General features: G+C 46.9%; 1 protein-coding gene across 1 annotated transcript in view; it reads right to left on the bottom strand.

The window, feature by feature from the left end:
- The window catches only part of DAPP1 (dual adaptor of phosphotyrosine and 3-phosphoinositides 1), a 55,577-nt gene extending 37,920 nt beyond the window's left edge, over nt 1–17,657 (bottom strand). Inside the window, exon 1 of the mRNA XM_053975835.1 lies at nt 17,380–17,657. Coding sequence (XP_053831810.1) covers nt 17,380–17,657 — 278 coding nt within the window. The remainder of the gene's footprint in view (nt 1–17,379) is intronic.
- Between the last annotated feature and the right edge of the window lie 327 nt (nt 17,658–17,984).

The raw sequence follows: 17,984 nt of genomic DNA, 5'->3' as shown, positions 1-17,984 counted from the left end.
ATTATTTCTGCACGCATTTTGCCATATTCAGAAATTATTTGCAACCTAGAGATATAAGGATCATAAATGTCTCTACCTCAGAGCTGCAGAAACTCGATACTGTTAAATGCCCTTGGATATGAACAGTGCTGTGCAGTGGGCACTGGGTGTTATTATAGTAGCATTTACTCAGCTAGGCTGCCCTGCTGAAAACTGAGGAGCATGATAAGAAATATATTGGTCCCTTAGAAAAGGGAGTGGAAGGGAAGTCATGATGTGGCATGGTTTCCCAGGCCACAGGGAGGAAAGCTGCATGAACTCCATGTCTCTGTGAGCCTGACTGAGGCTGTTTGCACTGGCAGTAAATTCAGAGTTTTCAGTGAGTGAAGAGCACACGTGCAAGGGAGCAGGGTCTTGATGTGCCCAAGTTAACATCAGGTAAGCTGCCTCTGGAGTCAGCAGCAATGTAGGCACCACACCCAAGTACTGTGCAGGAGGAAACTGCTTTGGCTGAATGCATGTGGTCACAGCAGGATACAGTCCTTGTCCCTGGGGTCTGTGCTGCTGCACAGCAAGGTCACGAGGTGCAGGAGTGTGTAAGGATGGGGGACATACTCATCCTGTGCCACCCTGCACGGAGCAGGCACGTTCTGTGTGTCCTTGCGTACCTCTTGCCATGCACACTGCTCCCGTGTGCCAGAGCCTCTCAAATAGCTCCTGAGAGCTGCACAGCCACCCCCGCGCTCCTGCACTAAGACAAGACAGCTGCAACTGATCTCTCTTCCCCTTTGCCACCTACTTCAGCCAGGCACGGCTGGCAAGGGTTTAGCTTTCCTTAAAATTCCCAAATGTCTTCTGCCCTCAATGAACATGACCCATGCAGAGCTTGATTAGACCGTCTACCGCCCACAGCATTTCAATATGATTGACTTCGACCCTGAGGGCTTTAAACCTGCTCTTCCTGACCTGGATTAGAGCTGCTAAAATATGGGCACAACAGATGTCTCTTCTGTCCCACAGGTGCCAATCTGCCCCTTAGGTGCCCCTAAATGCATCTCCCTTGTTGCTACTTAGCAGGGGACTCAGCAAGGTCCCTGCAGACACTGGCCCCATCCAGGAGAATGACAGGTGTTAGCTTGTTTAAAATGTGGTTGCATCGTGCAGTATTGCAATAATTTGCCTGTAAGAGGCAAACATCTAAACTGAACGTAAGCCATAAATTACAGCTGGGAGACAAGAAGGTGTTGGAGAAATCCACAGCAACCTGAATTTTTCTGAGACTTTCCATAAGACTATCAGATCAGCTTGAAAAAATTCAAATAAAGTAAGTTCCCATCTGTACCCTGCAAAAGCAAAAGCAGCTCAGCTTTGCTTAATTCTAGGCAAAAGTAGTCAAGCGTTTTGGGCAGAGGTCACTTCTAATCCCTCAGTGGGAAACTGTGCCTTCTGTCTCTTTGTACCATTTGGAACATTTTAAGGCAACAAGGACTGTGATTTAGGCCCAGCACAGCAGAAGGATAGTGACCACCCGATGAAGGCTACTGAAGCCTCACTGGGACCTTCTGGACAGAAACTTTTCATGGCCTCTCCTCTGTGTCATTGCACAAGCAGACCATGAAAAGGACCCAAGCACAGCTTTGTTCTGGGCTGCCTTCAAGTGCAGGAGGTGAATTTTATCAGGTGGTGAAGTTGGCTGCTTCTGGCTCAGGGCTCTGTCAATGTCTAATGAAGGTCAGAGTATTCTCCCTGATGGTTATCCGTGCTGCTCGTCAGATGTAACGAGAGATGTGTGAAAGCACAGGCTCTGTTCTGCTCAACAGGCTAAAGTGAGAGCAGGGAAGGTATTGTAGCAGATATTTCCTCCCATCTGGCAGCTCTGAGAGCGCACTCTGTATGGAGAGCTCACTTTCCATATGGAAAGGTCAAACGAACTTCACACTTACTAAATTTTATTATCCAATTTTTGACATCCTTCCTGATGGCTCTACCACATGGTTAGCTTGAGCTCTTCATCCTTCATTACCAGTGATAATTATGATAATTTTTACGCTTAGCTCCCAGTCCCTATAAAAAAGCCTTGACCATGTGGATGCCTGAGTGCTGCTCAGCCTGCACTACCTATGCTTTTGTGCAGACATGGTGCATTTACTTACCCTGCAGGATGAAGCACTCTGAAATAACTCACTGCTTAGACAGCTCACCCTGCAAATTCGGCAAGAGTCTTTAGCACTAAACAAGACTGGGTAAAATAAACCCAAAGAGAAAGAGGTTTTCCAAGAGAAAACCAATAATTACGCATTTCTACTGACTTAGCTGAAACTTGGCTTGGAAGCAATCAGTCTGTTACCAAAATGCGCTGTATTTTGAAAGGAATACTTTGTACTTACTGTATGATTTTAGTAAAAACCCATAGCTGCACTGCAACATTGCCATGATGTGGTAGAATTGGTGTTGTGTTCTGGTACGTAGGTTGGTTTTCAGTGTCAGCTCTCATTAAAAAATTACCTGTGATTTAATAGTAGAATTTGCCAATGACCAATGGATGCTCCAGACCAGTATGTCTATCTACACAGTTTTTTAAAAATCTGGTTAATTTTCAATTTTAAATGTTTGGGATTGGCAACAAAATTAACTTCTAATCAAGAGCCAAGAATTTAACATGTACCTTGTCTGAGGTGTTGCTGTGATTATTGACAGCATCACAAACTTTGGTTTGCTTTCTCCACACTTCCATGTTTTAAAGCAATATTGACAGAAAAGGAAGTAGCCCCCAACAGTCAGACTATAACAGCAATTAGCCTAACAACTGGTGGATCCTTTGGAAAACATCAACAATTCCAGACTTTTGTTGTGAATTTCTGAATTACATTTTTTTCTAATGCCCTGACTTTGCTAGTAACCTTTGAAGTACAGGGCTGTGCTGAAAACATCTGTTGATCTTTACACAGTGCCTCTATAAATAGCTAGTGCAGCTATTGCGTCCCTGCCTCAACTCCTGGGTGACAAAACCACATTAATGTGACCAAAAAAAAATTGATTGTGGACAATGTCAGGTTCTTCAGGCAAAAAAAATTCATATGTGTCACTTATTATTATTATTCCTGTCTTCTACTGGGATATACGTTGGTCCAGCACAAAGGAGATAATGGGGATTCTTGCTATGGTCCACTGCATTTAAAATTAGATTGAGTAGAGCTGCTAAAATGCTGCCTGATCAATACAAATCCAACACTGTACAGTGTCATGCTCTTTTGTTTAAAAACTTAGGTCAGGTAATGTCCAGCTGGGTGGAAATCTCCATCTGGATGCCTGGTGAAAGTGCTGGAGCAGCCAGTGCTGCAGGTTATTCAGCAGGTGGAGTGAGCATTCAGTTGTGCTTTCATGCTGCTGTAAATCTGGAGATGTGCTGTAAAACCAACAGAACAGCTGTTCCTCTGGTCAAAATGGGAGAAGGTTCACATTCAGGGGCACCTGATCAATGGAAAGTACCCAGATATGAGCCCAGGATATAGTTTTATTTCTCAAGTTTGGAAATACAAACAATTGGATAAATGTTTTTGTTAAAAGGACATTGTGTTTTACTTCTGTAAGTAATATTCCTTTGCAGGGAAACACTCTGCACAAAAAGAACAGCAAGGTTATAGAATTCCAGAAAACTTTGGACTCAATGATCATTGTGGGTTCCTTCCAACTCAGAATTTTCCATGAATCTGTCATTCAGAGCATTATAAGGAATACTAATAGCTCTGTTGACTTTTCTGATTGCTAATGGAGGAGCAAAACAAAGCCACAGTTTTTGGCTTCAGTCACAGGTTTTATCTTCTGGCAAGCACAGTAACAAAAGCTATTTTTTGAACTTTTAGTCGTTTCCTTTTTGAGATATTCTTTTAACACAGGTGCATTTTTAATATGTTCTTACTAAGTATTTTTTTCACTACTTCTAGTACTTAACTTTATTAACATGACCTCTGAAAACAAGATCTGGGCAGAATGTGACAAAGGACAAGTATGTCTTCACCTCTTGCAGCAGCATACTGTGACAGTACTGAATATTCAGCTCCCCAACCATTTCCTGAGTAACCAAGCTTAGGAACCAAACTTCTTTGTTAAAAATAAGAATTTCATTACTTTCTTCCACAGTGGTTCCCAGAGAGCTCTCTGTGAAAGCCCAGTGTAGCTCATCTTCAGTGGACATTAATGCATGTGAGGGCAGAAAGGTTTTGTACGTGTGCCTCTGCCTTGTCTGTTTGGCTTTTGTGCCAGCTGTGAAACCATGTGCCGTGGGGTGGCAAATCTGCCTAACAGACGAAGGCAGCTGCCAGGAGAGCTGCTGCTGATCTCCCAGCTACTTTTCCTGTAACCTTGGATGACCATCATTTCTGGGTAAAGGGAGAGAACATGAACCTGTGGATTAGGATCTGATAAATCGTGCCTTTCCCCCAAACATACGTGATCAGTTCTATCACACCCGCCAAGCAATGGCCTCAGTCGCGTAACTTGAGAGCCTGGCCACGTACAGTAGAGATCAGCTTGGGTCTGCTCAGCTCAGTCTATGGGCTGTACTCTCTCCATTGCTGCACAGCTCTTCTCAGGTTGCCATCATATCCCTGTAACTGCTTTTGGCTGTATCTGATGACTAAAACAACTGTACAGCCGCAACAGGATACGTGTTAAGTAAGGCTTTATTGTCAAGTGACACTGGATTTTTGCCCAACCACTTTAAGTGCCCATCCTCTTCAACATATTCACAGGAGGAGGTATGGAGGTTTCATCAGAGAGCAGTGATTTATCCAAAAAGATCAGCATGTGCTTCCTTTTATCAGCCAGGGATAAAAAATCATTACGCTGTGTTCTCTGCTTGCTTTATATATTCAATTCATGTGACTTACTGCATGGAAAATTAAGTGGCTTGAACTGCTGGTGCACCAGAATAAGACCTCAATGGACTCTTCTTTTTCCAGCATGGAGAGGAACATGCCCTAGTTGAATGCATTCAAACCAGGGCTCAGGAGTTCATTCAAGCTAAATATATCCCTGCAGCGCTGTCAAGGTATCAGGCACAAAGCTTATATATAACTACATTTTTTCCATACAAACCCACTCATATGGGTCTACACCATTCAATAAAACAGCACAAAGCACAAAGTGGAATTCATTTGCTTTCCCTTTAACCACATAGGCTCAGCCAGATCACTGGTCCCAGCTTGGATAGAGCTATCCATCTGACAGATCTTTTTATTGAGACCCCGTGGTACACATAATTATGTGTACAATACCATGTCTTTATGCACAAATCTCAAGTAAAAAGCTAATTACTGTCTGCTAATGACAGACCAGCTGGGACTTTAGGTGGGTTGAACTCTCCCTTTGCCGGTTGTTCTTCAAGTTTTGGTGAAAAGTTATACTCTAGAAGCATTTTCTCCTTTCTGGGCTTAGTCTTGGCAGGGTCAGGGCATAGGAATGGAAAGATGTAAAGTAAAGGGATAAAACTCAGCTAAAGTTCTAGTTTTCATATCTTTTAAAGTACAGAGTAGCAGGTGTGAAATAGCTTTTGGGGAAAAAATAAATCTAGGCTCTCCTTTTAAAATTATTTTTAATCTTTTCCCCATCACAAATGCTAAAACAAGCAAAATCTCCCTGACAAGGAACACATTCTCAGGTTTGGCCTTTGAAGGTTCTTCACTGTTGCACAAGGGACTGTGTTGTGATGATGAGGGGAAAATGCTCACATAAAGATATGCAGAGAGGAGATACCCCAGCTTAACTGCTCTGCTTTTGCAGGTGAACAAATGGTCAGCACCCCAGCTAGCCAATTTAAAGCTATCTCAAGAATCTCTGTGCTGGTGCTGCCCTGCAGCCAGCAGCTAATACAGTTGTTACTTGTGTCACTGGGTAGCAACCTTCTGTGCCATCTAGGCTTGTACTGGTAGTAAAAGATAACAATTACCAGAGTGGGCCAAATACAATTTCCCACTGGTCACTTTACTAACTGAACACTTCAGACCTGTTAATTTGAGTCTAGTTCAGCAAATGGTTCATAAGAGGAGAAAGAGTTGTTAAGTGTTCAAATTTTCTGAAAGAGAAAGGGTTTTTTGCTTTCTTTTCCCAAACTTGATGCACAGAGAGGTTTGGAAATCATTGAGAGACAGGAAGGGGAAGGCTTTCCTTCTTATTTCCCTCAGCCTTGAGAGTTATCCAAAGCAGAATACGATCCATGCTCAGTTCCATGATCCCCTGGCCATGATGTGCTGGTGCAGGGGGAGGGATAAGAAGCCACTTGAAAACTGCAAGAGCCTCTGAGCAGAAGAGGCTTCTTTGGAGAAGGAACTTTGCCCCATGGGTGTTGGTTTAGCCCTGGGCTCTGGGGCTGAGGGAAGAGAAGTGACCTGCAGCATCCAGCTGGGCTCCATGGGGAGCCCATCGCCCCAGAGGGTTTGCACACCAGCCCTCATTGCTGAGCAGCTACAGACTTGAGTCACAAAGTGGACAAATACTTCAGTATTTTTGCAGAATGAACTCCACATCAGCCAGTATTTGCCCAAAATTCACCCTGCCTCATTACCAGGACGATCAATTTATTCACGGAGAACCTCCACAAAGGTGACACTTGAGGAGGAGGTTGGTGTATGCTGCAGAGAGGAGGATTCCCAGGAGGGTGTTGGGGGAGATGTGGTCAGTGTCTGCCCAGCCTGGGGATGTAAGTCCCAGGGATTTCAGAGGGCTCATCGCTTCCTGGGAAGCACTCAACACCTCACAGGATCAGGCTTGCATGCTCTGTGCAGAGCACCCTCCTAAACCCCACACCCCTGGGTGCCGAGACACCATCTGTGTTCTCAAAATGCTGTGGGAAAGGAAAGTAGCAGACCTGGAGAGAGAACCTCAGCCTCTGCAGAATAGAGAATACACCAGTTTTGTGTTTAAAGTATTCCTATTTTTCCTATTTTTTAAAACATTCCTATTTTTCAGTGTTGATTAAAGGAATTGTGGGAAACACTGAAGCGGATAAGCAAATATCTAGCATAGCTATAGATAGATATTGTACGTTTTGTGTAACTATAGATAATATGCTATAGCATATCTACAGCTATGTTTTGATTGAGAGATAATGTATGTTTTGAGACCAAACTTGAAACTGCAGTTTAATGAAACTTGCATTAAGCTTCAGCATGACAAGAACTGCTCAGCTGATGAAGGATGTGTTCAGGGGCTTACAGTGTTCTAGAGGGTGAATTAAGTCATTGCACAAGGTAAAAAAAAAAAAAGCGAACGAATCCAGACTTGGTGTTGATACTGCTTTTTGGAGAAACAGTATTAACGTGAGAGAGATTTTTATATTGCAAATTAAAAAGTACTTTTTCTCTGGTTAGATACACAAAGGCTTTCTCTTAGGGTGCACATGCACCTCTGTTAAATGTATATATTTGTCTACAAGTTCTTCTGGACAGGTTGTCCTCCTGTTCTGTGGAGAAATGCAGTTTCTCTAAGTTAAAACTGTGTTAAAGTTCCTGCAGAAACTCTTACTATTTCTGTTCCTGAGGCTAGCTATTAAGATTTTATGTTTTATGTATTTTTTGCAAAGCATAGGCATTCAAATTTGTGTAACTTTCAATAACATATTCTGCAGAAAAATATGTTAAACCTTTGGAGGGTAAAATTACAGAATAATATCTCACATAAATAACCTTTTCTTACCTCACTTTTGAGCTGAATGTGGGGAGCTACTTACACATTTTTCATCTCTGTGAGATCTGGAAGGATCAAGGACAAATTTAAAAAAATAAATAAAAAAGTAGTCCAATTTAAATAAATCCCTTGTTCTAGTATTACTCAGTTTCTGCCAAGCTATCATTTTCCAGCCTCATAAAACTGTCATGTCATTAGCATTTTGGGATGGTCTCCTTATAAACCTGACCTTTACAATGGATTTTACACGTGGATTTAAAAATCTTATTCTTACTTTGCTCTGCAGTTGCCTCATGTACTGACTAAAAGTTTTTGTCAGATGGAAACTGGCTGGATTTATAACTCCCCATTATGTAGCCAGTTTGTCACCTGCAATTCTTTCATTTGTAAGCCAAGCGAGCCAGTGGAGAAGCACACACAAAAGCATGGATGTGACCTTAATTCCGGGCAGGCACGCCGCATGCGGATCATAATGGTGTTTATTGAGCTCCCCTATATTTAGCCCCTCCATCCCAAGGGAGCATTGCTCCAGGGGCTGCTTGATCCCCCTCGGCACTGCCAGGGGATGGGAGGCACTTTAGCTGTAAGCCCAGTGAGAAATGCCTCGGCACGGTCGCCGCACGCACCCAGCTTGCTGACCAAACATAGGCCCCGTGGCAGGAGCCGTGCGTAACCAGCAGGGATCACTTTCCACGCGGCCCTCCCGGCATTATTTATTGAACACTGGGAGCAAATTAATCCCAATCCAACACTGGCTGCTCTCCAAAGCATGGCAATTTCATGTTACGGTCTCGGAGCAGATTGGCAATTCACTGCTGGAGCGTGCATTCGCCTGTAGGAGTTCTTCTTCGTCAACAAATTGTTGCCAGAGTTCAAAAGTCCTCTGCAAAGCAGTTGATTGCATCAAGCAATGGTATTATCCCACATAAAATCCAGACTGACAGCTTGTATTTTTAATTCTAAATTAAGTGGGGAAAAAAGATGGTACTGCTTTATGTTTCCATGTGATGGCCCCTGGCCAGTTAAAAATTGATTTTTTTTAAGATTAAAATAATAAAACTAGATTTAACAAAACATAGTAATAAAAATAAGAAATTAGCAAACCATGAGAAAATTAAGAAAAATACCTTGAATATAAATAAGATGTATTTTAAAATATAACATAAAACATCATAAAAATATAATCCATTTACATTCACATTGCTTTAAGAGATAATGCCTTGTTTTCTCATGTCCAAATACCCTGAACTATACAGGCAAGTTTTGAGCCTGAACTTTTCAGCTGAAATCTATCTCTATAATCAGTTTTGTGTAATTTTAATGAACGGTCATAAATTATCTCTCTTTCCCCCACCAGCTTGGCTGATAACAACTCAAGGAAAGGTCATGGTTTCGGGTTTTTTGGCAATCATCTCCACAGTTCCAATAATCAGATACATCTGCAGTTCTCAGGTTACCCAATAATACTGTACAAAGAATAGGGTCACTGAGGAAAGTTCATTTCCAAAGCAGGTCCATAACTGGAGATCTGAACAGACCTAGCCACCTGGGAAAGTTGCTCCTGTGGAAGAGGGACTTTGAGAGACCTGGGGGAAGGAGCAGCAAAGTTGAAATCAGTCAGTGTAACTTCAGATTCTGGAGAAATGTGGGCTTAAACTTGCACTCTGTAGGCAAAGAGAAACATAAAGAACAGATAAATAACAATGTGAGTTTGATGGGATTTGTTTTTGGTGACTTCTACAATGGGGCAATGGGCTTTGCAGAGAGAGCAGAAATGGTGCTTGCCTTTCCCAGGGCGTGATTCTCTTCTGTTAGCCAGGTAGGGAAGCACTGCGATGGTGAAATTATGAGGTGAGAAAAGGTGAGGTTTCGATTGTGCTTGAAGGTCAATTACAAATACTGCATCATTTGTGTTAGTAGTAAACTTATGGGGGTCAACACCATTGTGTTTGTTCAGTATTTTCATTAGTACCTGGCAGAAGAATGGAAAACATGCTCAGGATAGGACCCAAGCTGAAGGACATGGTCATGCCAACATGGAAACAATGGATGTTACTCAGGGCTGGATGAGCAGGACACAAATTTTTTCTTTCCCTCTTCTTACTGTGGGAGAGGTACCACCTGGTATCTTGTAGGCATCGCTTCTGACTGCACCTACAGATGGGCTAAAGGACATCTGAAGAGCAGCGATGGGAGATGCAGCTGATATGTCCCACGGGTAAAGTTAAAGTGAACTTAGGCCTAGTGAAAGCTGGAGATTGAAGGAAGCACACTGGTCACCCTTAGTTATGAAAAAAGCCTGTAGCACAGAGTGGGAATCATCTTCTTCCTCCATCTGTGGCAGAAATAATGGATTGACAGCAAGGAGAAGCCAGATAGATCTGAGGACCATTTTTCTGATGGTATATGGATAATCAGGTACCAGAGAATTGGCCTGGGGAAGCCATGAAGTACCTGCAAGCAGAAGTTTGTCAGTGCAGGCTGGACAGACACCTGCCAGGATGTTTGAAAGCAATAAAGTGTTTATAATTAGTCTTATTCAATAGATTTCCACAGTTTGCATGTGCTATTGCAGTCTACATGTAACAGCCACCAGAACATTCTCTTGTATCACTGACATTGTAGACACAGTTTAATCCGTCATGCACAAAATTCAGCAAGTATTTGATTTATTTTGTCTGAGGAGCAGACACCCCATATAAATACATGACCACATATTTAGACTGTATTTGCAGCACAACTAAAAAGTACGGCTGAAATCTAAACTCGTTCTGGGATTATGTTCCTGCCTGTTTGTTTTGGCATGAGATTTTGGGGTCTGGAAGAGAGGGGTGGGTAGCAAGGGGGAGGATCTGGTTTAAAAACATATATATCTTCTGCAGCCCTTGTAAGGCACCCAGCAGGAGCTGCTAATAGCAAGGGCCAGAGGGAGCTGTGGGGAGGGCTGGGGGTGCTGTTTCACTGGCACTTCAGCCACTGCTGCTCGCAGGGGCTCAGTTACACGGGAATGCACTGCAGAGCATAAGGCAGTGGCCAGAACTTGATCCTATCTCATCCTAGGGGGAAAAGTGGCCTCCCACTCGGAGAGCCATGCCAAGGTCTTTGAATCATGCAAGCTCAAGCACTTGGGTTAGGGTCTTGAAATCCACCCAGCTCTGGAGTTTCTTTAGAAAGGTCTGACACTCACTGAGAGGGAGAGGTCTGCCAGGAAGGAGAACACATTTGGTTTACATTTGCAGGTTGAGTGTTAAGAAGACCCCCTTAATCTCTTCAACAGGCTCAGATGGAAAAGGAAAGAAAGATCCCCTTGACTAGCATAGTCTCTGTGAGAGAAAGGATTGAGCCATCCAGGTGTTGGTTTTCACTTAGTTTTTGCTTAGTACTTTTTCAGTCAGACCCTTGCTAGATGCCATAAGAAACAGTATTTTAGTGCAAGCTGCAAAAATCTCATTTTATTTCCATTTGATTTTGCTAGAAAGCTTCCATACCAACACACGTGTGTGGGTATTGTATTTCTCTTCAGTATATCTGGTAGCACTTGGAGATATAATGGTATATAGGTATAATGTGTGCTATAATGGTATATAATGGTATATAATGTATATAATGTATATAATGGTATATAGGTATAATGTGTGCTGGGCTTCACTGTTTATTGCCAAGCCACAAATCCACCTCTTCTATTCCAAAGTGGAGTTTGCTCCCTCCTTCTTGGGTACTAGTCCTGACAGAAAATTAGGGTGCTGTTTTCAGTTTTCCCTTCTCCTTAACACGCACACAGAGAAATACATCTAAATTCCAGTAATGGTTTGGTTTGTTTTTTTTTTTTTTTTGCTTTGATTTCAAAGATTACCACAGAGCTCACTTTGACAATGTGCAATGTTATCAGAAAACTACTGAGAGAAAAATTTAATCCAGCAGTATTCAAATACTACTCAAGAGAATAATCAGCCAAAAATTTAAGCTTCTCCCTATGACTCTATCATTCTTCATCTCTCTCTGAGCCTATAGTGAGTGTCGTTTGCTCTGTGCACAGAATTCAACAGAATCCTTGTGCTGTTTCCTTGTTTTTTTGTGAAAGACATCACTTTCCATGCAAGAAGCATAACCTCTCTTGCAGACCATCTTAGTTACTGGAGCAGTGTTTGTCTTCTCCATGATAATAATATTTAGATTTTTCTTCTGTATGAGTCTGATTTTTATAACTCCTTTGTGATGACTTAACTCTGTAATAACTAAAATATTTAAAGTGGTATTAACATTTCCTAAGGCTAAATTAACAGATTAATGTTTTACCTTTTCCTAGTCAGAGAAAGCTCAACTAAATACCTCTAACCAGTTGCTCACTTCCCTGTCTGTCTCAGTTAAAGGGGCAAAAAACCCCTATGCCTTCTTCTGTATGGTTTCCTATGTAACTGTATAGTTACAGTCTCCCTAACCTCATTCTTCATCTCTTGATTCCACTTTTAAGTGCCTCTTCTCAAAGCCCTTTTAAATCCCACTTTCCTGCTACTTCCATGTAATGTAATGTAATTTATTTTAAGGTGCAGAGCTAATTCAGCCTATCTACATTTTCCCCATCACCTTTACCTGTCTGACCTACCTCTATGAGCAAAGGACAGAATGTGGTTAAAGAGTATATGTTGTTATTTTTACCAGAAAGAGTTTAAAAGTAGAGTACCTACTGTGTTATAAAAGGCATTAAACATACAGGTTTTCTGTGATTGTGAGGAGAGGTCCAGTAATACTTCATGACAGATTTGGATGCAGATATCATAGACTTTGGTACCTTTAGTGAGCGAGAGAGATTTAAAGGTGGAAACCACAAGAGAGTAATTGATGCTAATGCATGCCTCAGCTGAGTATTGCTAGAATCATAAAGATGACATGTTAGTTACTTATATCCCACATTATTAACCAAATCACATTGATCTGTTTATTAATCAGTGATGTCATGCCAGCACCGAGCAAGAAATTGCTATTTGCAAGAAAATGTGATGGAGCTGCAGTTTTCCTGTGTACTTTTGACTGTGACCAAACAGGTCTAACACTTTGCTTGCTGTAGAGTTTTTCTGGCAACTGTAATAGATACAGAAAAAAACATAAACCTAAATCATCTACACCTTTGCAAGCTGTTGAAGCACTCTGACCCCTTGTGAGGCAGTGCCACAGGGGAACAGTCCTGGGGAGTCAGCTCCAGGTTCACGCTGTGCACCCAAGCTTTGGATGCAATGCATGGAGGCTATTAGACACCTCCAAAACAAGCTTTACTATAGCTGACACTATGGTGGCTAAGAGGAAAGGCTGGGGAGAAGGCATTAAGCCTAAACCCCATGGAATTTTACGCTTTGCTCGAGGCCAGACTCGCAGCAAAGCATCTCTGAGGAGCTGGCGCCTCATCAGAGCAGAAATCTGTGACACAAAAAAGAGATGATGAAATCCTTCTCATTTTCCCCCACTCTTCTAACACCATACAGTGATCAGAGCACTTAAGCTGGGTGTCAGAGATTGCCTTTTTACAAATGACATTAGGATTTGTGTGGCTCTGTACCCTGTAGCAATATCTTAGTGCCATGGGAAATACCCTGATCTGACAGCCTAAGGCATGCAGGCCTCCAGGACTAACCCTGATTGAAAGTGGAGAGGAACAGGTGTGGATTTATGTACGTATTTTTGTCACCAGGGGCATAAATTCCCGGTGCTGGAGACATAAGTATGTTATAAACATACATGTATGAGTGCTCCATTGTTGTTTCTGCCTTAGTTGGGAGAGCCATTGCCTGGGTTTGTAAGATTGAGTAGATTAAGTTCAAGATACCACCAAAGGAAAAGGGCAGAAAAAAACATCTCAGGACCACAGCTAGAAACTAGACTGTGAAAATAGATAAATAAAGAGTCAAGTTTCGATGCTCATTTTGGTGGGGATATTGTCTGGGGATCTTGGCAGTAATATACGAACAACTGTTACTCAAAAAAACAACACCACTCTTAATTGTGCAGGTTTGGGGAGCAAAGATCTGATTCACTGTGTACTCTTAATGCAGGGAAAACAAACAGGAGAGGTGAGAGTGAAGTGTGAGAGACTGACACCTGAGACCCTGGTTAGGGAGATCAGAGTGTGGGGGCACTGAGAACTTGGGATGGAGACCTTGCTTGAGAGGAGGCATCCGGTAGGAGGCAGAGCAGAAGGCCAGGCTGCTCCAGCTGCCAGCAGTCACCCAAGTACAGTGAATGATCAGGGTTTAAAATGCATTCCTTGGCATCCCAGGCATTTGGAAAGGACTGTATTTGAGGATCTAGTCTTAGCCCATTATCAATTGAAACTAAGATGCCTCTTAATAATGTGCTAAAATATTGTCTTTCTCTAGTTATGTCACAGTTTTATTGCATCTGCTTGAGACAGAGGGGCAAGCCTGTAATACATGTGGATGGGACACAAAAGCCAGTGAAGTTGTTTGGGGATGCCACTTACCACAGCTCTGTCGGACACTGCAGTCACTGTGTGTACCAGGGGAGTTGAAGCTACATAAGCCTGGGCTAAGACTGAAGCTGAGGAAGCCTAGTACCCATAAAACCTGGTGCCCAGCTTCTCATTAACAGCACACTGGCGGCAGGACAGACTCAGTAAGGATGGAAGTCAGTTATCCCTGCTGCCTGGGGAGAGCCTCACTGCATGTGACCCGACTTGGTACAAACCCTCCAGGTTTGGAGGATGTGTCTTTCTTTTAAAATATCACGTGGTGCTTCAGTAATATTTTCCATCCTGTCAATCTACAGCCTAAGAAATGACCATGTATCTATGGTTTATAGAGTACTAAAAACTGGAGCCACCTCACTTGTTTTCCTCCAGGAAGCAGAGGCCCTTATCTGAATCAGGCTATGAACCTGCCCTTGCTGCAGGGAGCCTCACAAGGCTCCATTTGGGTTCAGTAAAGAAGGCAGGTCATTTTTGCTGGAGCAGGAGGAAGAGTGGGAGGATGGCAGCAGAGCTGCCTGGCTACAGGGTGGGATGAGGAGCTGGGAGCACTGGGAAACCCTTGTTTTGATATGGACAGTGCTGGGAAGACTTCTGGGATGGTGTCAGCTTTGCATCTTGGTTCCTCTGTTCCTGTGGCATCCCTGGCAGAGCTGCACACCATGCCAGTGCATGCAGCTGTAAGGTCCTGGACCCTGGTAATCACTTTAGGGATTTCCACAACTCTCCTGCACCTCAGTTCAGTGTTACCAGCCCAGTGCCAGCTTGCTCACCTTAGTGTTCAAGTACTGTAAATTTAAGATGTTGTATTTTAAGCTGCATCTTTAGGATGTTATCTGCATTGTATACCTGTGGGCTGCTTCTCAACATTGCTCGTTTTCCTTTGTTTCTCCTCCTCAGTGTTTAAGACCTTGCCTTTTCAAAATTTCCATGGTGTTGGACTGATTTTTGGTTTGTCATCTTGGGAACCGCTCAGTAAAGCTCTCAGCCGCCAAAGGTCAGGCATGCCACAGAAATGCCTATTAATAGTTCTTAGGTGCTGGTTGTGTCTAAACCGGCATTTCTTGGAAAGAGAAAGATTTCTTGGAGACCGGTGGCTCTCTGGACTACTGTAAAGGTGCAGGGCCAGGCTGCCATCCATAGGGTGTCCCTATGCAACCACACATCCTGCAAAAGGGGACACAGGGTGCAGGGGGATAGTTTAGGGAAGAAAATAGCTTTTTAGCCACTGCTGCGTGTAGAACGAGGTCGCACTTGCTGTTGACACGCTGCGCGCTCAGCCGGTGCCCTGGGAGCTGTCTCCTGCAGCCGGTGCCGCCGGCTCCCCGGGGAGCTGGGCAGTGACAGCATCTTTGTAGGCATGGACATCTCTCCTCTTCCAAGTGGTGTCCGGGCGCCTTTATTCCGGCAAACACAGACGTTTAAAATAGGATTTCAGCCGGCCTAAGCGACGCCGGCTCTACGTATAGTCCGCGCCTGGGGCCGTCCGAGTGAAGGCCATCTCGATAAACCATCAGGACCTGGGCCCGTCCCGGGATGTGCAGGGCCAGCTCCCCTGCGGTGGCCGGACTGGCTGCTCTGTGCCGCGGAGGGCTGCGGGGGGAGCTGAGCCCGACCCGACCCCTCCGCCCCCCGGCGGCGATGCCCGCCCGGGTCGGGAGCCGGCGCGCCGGGCGGAGGAGGGGACGAGAGAGGAGGGGAGGGGAGGGCAAGGAGGGGAGGGGAGGGCAGGGCGTGGGCGGCCGCTGCCCCCCCGTCCCCGCCGGCACGTGCCTGCCCGCCCCCGCGGGCCACTGCCGCGCCCCGACGGCCCCGGCATGGACGCGCCCGGCCAGCGGCCCGCCAGCCTCCGAGCCGGCCCGGAGGGCGCGGCGGCGGAACGGGACCCGAGTACAAGCCCGAGCTCGAACCCTGGCCCGGAGGCGACCATCCAGGAGAAGGAGGAGGCGGCGTACGTGGAGATTCGCGTCTCGCCGCAGGGACCGGAGGACAGCCGCCAGAAGCCCGAACTGGCCCCGGCCAGCGGCGCGGAGGGAGCGTCCGGTCCCGCACCGGACAGCGGAGGCGGGGAGACCGGGGATGGCAACTCGGCGAGCGGCGGACCCCCGGGGGAGGAAGCGGGGCCAGCATCCTTGGACCGCGGGCGGGATCGCCCTCCTTCCCCAGCGGCGGCGGAATGCGGCGCTGACACCGGCCCCGGCTCCGTGGAAGCGGCGGGGAGCGGCGGGACGCCAGAGGCGGGGGGCTGCCCGGAGTCCTCCTCCTCCTCCTGCCCTTCTCCCGTGACCAAGGCGGACGACTTTCCCGCAATGGGCGACCCTGTGTCGACGGAGGGCAAAACCTCCTCGTCGTCCTTCGGCTACGAAAGCGAAGTGGAGGATGAGGTCGCGGGGCGCAAGGCGACTCCCCCCGGCGCCCCCCCGGGCACCCCTCCCGGCGGCGGCCGCGACGAGGCGCACTATATCAGCACGCAGGAGATCCAGCTCAGCGAGGTGGACCACGACATGGACTTCGACGCGGGGCTGGCCGCCCGCTGGGACTTCGAGGATAACAACGTGATCTACTCCTTCGTTGACTACGCCTCCTTCGGGAGCGACGAGACCCCGGGGGACACGCTGACGGAGGAGGAGGAGAATAGCTGCTACCTTAGCACGACCACCAGCGACCCCAACAACCAGACGGACAGCATCGACAACACCAGCAGCACCGAGATCGTCAGCCTTACCTCCGAACACGACACCCCCGGCGGGGACAAGCGCGCCAGCTCGGGGGAAAGCCGGTCCAAGCAGCCCGGCCGCCCCGGCGGGAGCCCGGGCGCCCAGCTTCTCCTATCAATCAAAGCCGCTTCCCGGGCTATAAATGAGTCTAGCAACGTGCACGGAAAGCAAAACACTGTTTACGCTGCCAAGCATGAAGGCGACATGAGTCTCCGTGTCGCCGCGGCTCCCGACCGCAGCGCGAGTTTAAAACAGGATGCGGTCCGCGACCACGCGAAAAAGTTCATCGCGGTGCCCGCGCGGCTGCAGACGCGGTGCGGGGCCGCCAGGGCAGGGGAGCACTCGAGCGGCGCCTCCAGCGCCGTCAGCGAGCTGGACGATGCCGACAAAGAGGTGCGAAACCTTACGGCCAGGGCTTTCCGCAGCCTGGCGTACCCCTATTTCGACACCCTGCGCCCCGGCTCCCGCGCCTCCTCCGCCTCCCTGTCCGACAATGCCCTGGGCATCAACCGCTGGTCCACCTACCTGGACCTCAAGTGCGGCAGTCTGGGACCGAGAGCCGAGCCCAGCCTGCTGCGCTCCGGCCGCTCGCAGACCAAAGCCCTCGAGTTCGTGGTCAGCAAGCTCGACGGGGAGATTGCCCATGTCGAAACGCCGCGTCGGCTGCGGGCGGGCTCCCGGGTGGTGACCCTGCTGGACCTCGGCGATGCCGCCGAGGCTGGGGAGCCGCCGGCGGCGGAGGGCAGCGGGAAGGGGTCCAGCAAGAAGTCCAGGTTCGCCTCCAGCCTCCTCAAAAACGTCATCTCCAAGAAGATGCAGCTGGAGCACGAGTTCAAGATGGAGCGGGGCGAGATCACCGACACCTCCTACACCGGGCCGGGCGCGGGCCGGGAGCCTGAACCCACCGGCGGCAGCGCCGGCCGGGAGCGGCATCGGGAGGGTGGCGTGCAGCGGCAGAACTCCCGGCACTCGGAGGGAGGCTCGGACTGCACCGCGGCGCCGGCGGAGGATGCGGGTGAGGGCGGCGGGGGCCGCTCTCCGGCCTCCAAGGCGTCGACGCCCCGCGAGGGAAACCGCAGCCTGGACCGGGCGCTGTCGGAGGAGCTGTGCGAGGTGAAGCGCAGCGCCTC

This window comes from Vidua macroura, chromosome 4 (assembly GCF_024509145.1).
Source record: "Vidua macroura isolate BioBank_ID:100142 chromosome 4, ASM2450914v1, whole genome shotgun sequence".
NCBI lineage: Eukaryota > Metazoa > Chordata > Aves > Passeriformes > Viduidae > Vidua > Vidua macroura.
This window is presented reverse-complemented; position numbering and strand designations above follow the sequence as displayed.